This window comes from Vicia villosa, linkage group LG1 (genome assembly GCF_029867415.1).
Source record: "Vicia villosa cultivar HV-30 ecotype Madison, WI linkage group LG1, Vvil1.0, whole genome shotgun sequence".
In the NCBI taxonomy this organism is placed as follows: Eukaryota; Viridiplantae; Streptophyta; class Magnoliopsida; order Fabales; family Fabaceae; genus Vicia; species Vicia villosa.
The window spans coordinates 209,410,083-209,417,358 of NC_081180.1; the positions used below are offsets into that span (position 1 = coordinate 209,410,083).

At 25.5% G+C, this 7,276-nt stretch overlaps 1 protein-coding gene across 1 annotated transcript; it reads right to left on the bottom strand.

Moving 5' to 3' along the window:
* Nucleotides 1-348: 348 nt before the first annotated feature.
* Nucleotides 349-819, bottom strand: LOC131594269 (uncharacterized). The gene has a single exon (XM_058866354.1). It carries the CDS (start codon nucleotides 817-819, stop codon nucleotides 349-351), a length of 471 nt encoding a protein of 156 aa, XP_058722337.1.
* Between the last annotated feature and the right edge of the window lie 6,457 nt (nucleotides 820-7,276).

Genomic DNA, 7,276 nt, shown 5'->3' on the forward strand with positions numbered 1-7,276 from the left:
TTTCAGCATCATTTGGCTTTCGGTAACTCAGGCAACCGTGCATTGAAACACTAATGTTAGTAGTAGCACCTGAGTCTAACCACCATGTGTTTCTTGGTACTGAAGCTAAATTTACCTCAGAACAGACCAAAGTATGAAACATACCTTTCTTTGCACGCCATGCATGATACTTGGCACATCCCTTCTATGCATGTCCAGTCATTTTACAAAAGAAACAACCATTACCCTTATTTTGCTTCTTTTGTATCAGACCCTCATCAGCTTCATTATTTATGTCCTTATATTTCTTCCTTTTGCCCTTGTTTTTAAAGGTACTTGCCAAGTGAGCACTTTCTGTCTTATCTTGATTCATCCTCTCTTCTTCTTCACACAATAAGAAATGAGCTCGTTAAGAGACCACTTCTCCTTTTGACAATTATAGCTTATCTTAAATTGACCAAATTGTGCGGGAAGAGATATTAATACCAAATGCACGAGTAAGTCATCAGACAACTCAAGTTTTAGTGCCTTAAGTTTGAAAGCAATGTTAGACATTTCCATATTATACTCTCTTATGTTTCCTTTGCCTTTATACTTTATAAAAATCAAGCTTTGAAGGAGTGTGCTTGTTTCTGCCTTATCACTTTTAGCAAAGCGCTTTTCAATTTCGGCAAGGAAGTCTTTGGCACTTGTTATTACTTCAGATATAGTACCCCTAAATGACTCTAGAATGCCACGCTTTATGATCATAAGACTCATGCGATTGGAACGGTCCCACTTCTCATAATTTTTCTTTTCCTCAGGGGTAGTGGAGTCTGTAGGAGAAGGGGGCTGCTCCATCTATAATGCAAGGTCAAGATCCATGCAGCCAAGAACAATTAAGATGTTCTCCTTCCAGCCCTTAAAGTTTGCACCATTAAGAACCGGAACTGAATTCATGTTAGCAGATATAGTAGCAATATTCACTGTAAAGAAAACAAAACAAAATAATATAAATATGTTCACATAATCAATCATAAACAACCTCAAATAATATATGTTCAAATAATGTCATAATTAATTTCAAGATATCTAGTGCAACATTAATATAAATGTCTTTAGACAATAGTATTAATTGATAGTGATACTCTTGTTTCAATGATCAAATATTGACAATAATGTATGTCAAATAATAAAACTATCTTTGGATTGATTTATTATTCACATCTAAAACCTTTATAATCATCACATATTTATCATCACATGTGTATATATAAATTTTGTCAAATATTAATATTTTCTTTGGAAAAATTAATACTCACATACACACTAACATTAAACATTTCCCATGATCAAATCCATAAAAGAAAGGTCACTTTGGTGATTTCTAGTCTCAATAGAATCATTTAAAATGTTAAATGACTTTAATTTAAATATGACAAATTGAATTAAATTAATTTTTAAAACTGAGATATATTTATATCCCATATTAATTTCCATTAGCAATATATATATATATATATATATATATATATATATATATATATATATATATATATATATATATATGAGAATTGTGTTAGTTTTATATATTGTGTTACCATAACCTCTTATTTATATGAATCTTATGCCCTTTCATGAAGGGTCATGTTTATTCATGTTTAAACTTCCATGCCCTTTCATAAAGGGTCATGACTATTCAAGCTTTCTTATTCTAATTTTATCCATCACAAAATAAAATAAGACTTTTGGTATCTACACAATATTTTCCATGATGATTATATCTAGGGGTGTTCAAAACCAAACCAACCCAATAGAAAACCGCAAACCAAACCAAAACCGCAAAAAACCGCATTTGGTTCGGATTAGTTTGGGTCATCTTTTAACAAAACCGCATGGTTCGGTTCGATTTGCGGTTTGTATTTTGAAAACCGAACCAAACCGAATCAAATCGCATTATGTTACAACCTAACTTTTACTTAACTCACATCCAACCCAAACTTAAACCTATTATACCTTAGCCTTATGATTACAAACAATTCTCTCATCCTTACACATAATTTCAGTCTCGATCTTCTCAAATCTCTAATAACATTATCACACCTTCTTTGCCACATACATCTTCTCTCTTCTTCTATAATCTCTACTCTCTTATATTATTTCTTTTTCACCTTCTCATTTTTATGTAAATTTTTCGTATTTCAGTTTCGTTTTTATTGCACAGCTTCTTCTCTAATCTCTCAACTTTTTTTTTCTTTTTCACCTTCACTAATCTCTCGTCTCTTCTATTTTTTTGTTTCATTATAATAACTAGTGTCTTACCTGTGCGTTCGCACGGGTACCCGTTGTTTTCGCGCATTGTGATCGAGAAAAATAAAAGATATTAGTAAAATATTAAGTTTTGGGTAAAATTGAAAAAGTTATAAAAATAGTAATATTTTATTTGACAAATTATAATGAAGGAACAATTTTAAAATCGCAAATTCACAAATTATAATGAATAAATATTCAATCAAATTATATAATTCAATTAGTGATAACTATTTAATATAATTGATTAAACTACAAACTATTAGCCCAATCTCAAACTATCAGCTAAGGAGAATCGATTATTTTTTGCTAGCTAAGGAGAAAATTAATTATTTTGGATCAATTATAACTACAAACTATCAGCCCAGTCTCAAACTATCAACTCTCTCTTGTAGGCCAATGACCCATTTATAATAATGATTCATTCAAAATACATAATTAATAGAAAAATACTTTGACCAGTAACTTCATGTTTCCACTAATATTCATTATTTTGATATGTAACTTCGTATTCCCGTTAATATTTCAACAATTTTCTCGTTAATTTTCAATATTTTGATCAGTAACTTCATGTTCTTGTTAATATTCATTATTTTGATCAGTAACTCCGTGTTCCTGTTAATATTCATTATTTTGATCAATAAGTTCGTGTTCCCGTTAATATTCCAAATTCGTTTCCGTTAATATTCAAAAAAATTATCAGTAACTTAATGTTTCTGTTAATATTCAAAAATTTATTAGTAACTTCGTGTTCCTGTTAATATTCAATATTTTGTCAATAACTCCGTGTTCCCGCCAACATTTATTATTTTGATCAGTAACTTCATGTTCCCGTTAATATTCAAAATTTTGTTCTCGTTAATTTTTAAAATTTGGATCAGTAACTTAATGTTTCCGATAATATTCAAAATTTTGATCATTAACTTTGTGCTCCCGTTAATATTCAATATTTTAATCAATAACTCTGTGCTCCCGTTAATATTCAATATTTTGACCAGTAACTCCGTGTTTCCAGTAATATTCAATATTTTGATCAATAAACTTCATTTCCCGTTAATATTCAATATTTTGACCAGTAACTTCATGTTCTCCTTAATATTAAATATTTTGATCAGTAACTTCGTGTTCTCGTTGATATTCAATATTTTGTTCAGTAACTTCATGTTCCCGTTAAAATTCAATATTTTGATCAATAACTTCATGTTCCCGTTAATATTCATTATTTTGATCACTAACTTCGTGTTTCCTTTAATATTCCAAATTTGTTTCTGTTAATATTCAATAGTTTGATTAATAACGCCATGTTTCTGTTATTATTCAATATTTTTAGCATTAACTCCATGGTCCCGTTAATATTATATACTTTGCCATGTAATTTAATACTCACGTTAATATTCAATATTTTGATTACTAACTTCATGTTCTCGTTAATATTTAATATTTTGATTAATAACTTCATGTTCCCGTTAATATTCAATATAGTTTGATCAATAACTTCGTTTTCCCGTTAATATTCAATAGTTTGATCAATAACTTCGTGTTCTCGTTAATATTCAATATTTTGATCAGTAACTTTATGCTCTCGTTAACATTCCATTTTCTATCCGTAACTTCATGTTTCCGTTAATATTCAATACATTTAATATTTTGATCAGTAATTTAATATTGCCATTAATATTCAATATTTTGATTAGTAACTTCATGTACCCATTAATATTCAAAAAAAAAATATTAATATTCAATATTTTGATTAATAACTACATGTTCCCGTTAATATTCAATTTTTTTTATCAATAACTTCATGTTTCTGTTAATATTCAATATTTTGATGATATTTTTAAAACAAAAATAAATTAATTTTAACATTGTTTAAAAATATTTGATGATAATTAAAATATTTTATAACAAAAATCTTAAATTGACAAATTATAATGAAGAAATATTCTATCGTAACTATTTAATATAATTGATTAAACTCAATTTACAAATCAAATATATTATTCCATATATAAAAATATTTGAGTCAATAGTTAATTATTCCTATATATAAATATTTTTGTTTTTGAATTATTTATAAAACTATTTAAATCAATTGTAAACTTATTCTCGTTATTATTCAACATTTAATTAAATGTATTAATATCAGTACCATATAATTACCCGTGTGTATCCGTAATATATTATTTTGTATTTGGATGGAATTGACCCATTAAAGTTTTAATGGTAATATTTCAATTATATTATATTATATATAGATAAATATATATTGATTATTGATGAACTTGTCCAGTTAAAATTTTAAATTTTATAAATGACAAACAAATTGTATAATTAATAAAAAATATAATACAATTTTGATATTATTTATTCATATATTACTTATGTTTCATTCTATTACTATTTATTCATACATTACTTATGTTTCATTCTATTACTATTTATTCATAGAGTACTTATGTTTCATTCGATTACTTATGCTTATTAACACCCATAGTTATTTTAAAATATGTTTTTAAGAAAAATAGTCAATAGATCTAATATATTTACTTTATATAATAATCTCTAAACAATTTCATTTATATATATATATATATATATATATATATATATATATATATATATATATATATATATATATATATATATATATATATATATATATATATATATATATATATATAACTTTCAGATTTTATATTTTAAATAATTTAGTAGTATTAGTAAAAAATCTTATTAAAGTGAAAATAGAAAATAGTAGTTGATTTTTCTATACAGAGAATGGCGATGGCACATGTTGTAATTTAAATATTTTGAAAATATACTTTTATTAACTATCGAAATAGAAAATTATTATATATTAAATATTTTTAGTTTTACTAAATATTTAATATAATGTACATAAGAACCAAATATTATACAAATAAATTAACCATAATGAATCTACATAATTAAAATAAATATATCATATAATATATATATATATATATATATATATATATATATATATATATATATATATATATATATATATATATATATTAAAATATTAAAAAATTATGATATCTTATTTGAAGTTTGTAATTATTTATTTGTAATTTTATAATAATTTAATTTTCAATTAATGTTAATTATTATTTTATATAAAACATTCTTAATTATTTTGTAAAATTCATTACAATTAGATTACGAAGAATAAATTGTATGTTTGATGGAACCTCCTTACTTCGAATTTTACACCAGAAGTATTTTTCACCATGATATGAATTCTTAATACAAATACTTACAACTTACAATAAAAGAGAAAGTAAAAACATATTATTTATGTAATTTAATTTAATACCAATATCTATAAATAACTTTTTCATAATAGTAATTATGCATTTTTTTTATGAAGAAAATTCATACAATATATTAAGGCAATGATATGCCTAAAACACTTTATTTTTATAATAATAATTATGCATTTTTTATAAAAAAAAAAGTACATACAATATATAAAAGCAATGATATAATATTTATCCTTTTTGTTAAATGAGAGTTTAGAAATCTTCTAACAATTTGTTATTTTGCAAAGTTTCTATTAAATAATTTTGAAGGAAATCAAGTGAGATAAACTATTTTTATTAATTTTTAATGATAATTTGATTCACTCAATTTTTGGTGATACGACATCACTATTATACCAATTAAGATATTGGTAAATAATTTATATGATTTTAATGTATTGATTCTATATCAATTAAATTATTCCGAACATAATGATTTTAACATATGGGTCGTTAAGAAGGCTTTTATATCTTACAAAATTAGATAATTTTCTCAAATCTAATAATTCAAAAATACATAAATTTAACCGTCGCTATAATATATGAGGAATAAAACAACCCACTAAAATATGCCTATAATATATGAGGAATAAAACAACCCACTAAAATATGCATTTTGGTCTTGTAATTTTTAAAAATTAAAAAATAGTTTTTAGAAACTAAATCATGCTATCACATATCATACGCTAACACACCAATGATAGAGACATATATCATACGCTAACACACCAATGATAGAGACATATGAAGACACTTATTCAACCATGCTCTCCACTGAGAGTAGGTGCATCATATCAGAATACCTTCATTCCAACCTTTCATTCTTTTTGTTATCCACCTTAGAAATGCATGATTGTTCCTATCGAAAAATGAAAACCAAAATGAAAACAAAAAATAAGTAAATCCATACAATTTGATTAATTTTAATATCATATCATTGCCACTTATATGTAAATACCATTACACAGTGATAGGTTTTGGACCACTAAACCAATTAATCAATAATATTTTCTCAATTTCCAATTTGAAGAATTGAAAATTCTGATTCTCTGGCCAATCGAAAAGTCAGTATGAATCAGTTGTAAAATTTGATCAATAATTAAACAATAAATTTACCAATGAAAATCATAGCCTTATTTCCCTTTTTGATTTCATGTTATTCTTCGATCACATATCTACCACTTTCAAACAGCCCATGGAAGAACCGAAAATTGTGATCCTCTGGCCAATCTAAGTTAATATGAATCAGTTCTTAACAAAAAGTAAAATTTTTGATCAATAATTAAACAAACAATTTACCAATGAAATGTTGTAGGCCACTTATCCTATTCCCATTTTTGATTTCATGTTCTTCTTCGATCACAGATCTACCACTTTCAAACTGCCCGTAAAATGGTCTGACTTTCGTAAATTTAAGTAGAGGGATAATGAATGCCCGTAAAATGGTCTGACTTTCGTAAATTTAAGTAGAGGGATAATGGAGCGTGGAACAGTTACAAAATATGGAATACAAAGGTTCTGCATATTGTAAGTACATATTGAATGAAATTAATGGGAAAGGTTTGAAAGGCAGAAGTACATATTGAATGAAATTGATGGGAAAGGTTTGAAAGGCAGAAGGGTTGGAAGTTATGGATCGAAGAATATAAATTAATGGAAAATGTTTGAAAGATAGAAGGGTT

What these genes read in the sequence shown, in the direction of transcription:
- LOC131594269 (XM_058866354.1), bottom strand. Translation starts at nt 819, where the DNA reads ATGGAGCAGCCCCCTTCTCCTACAGACTCCACTACCCCTGAGGAAAAG.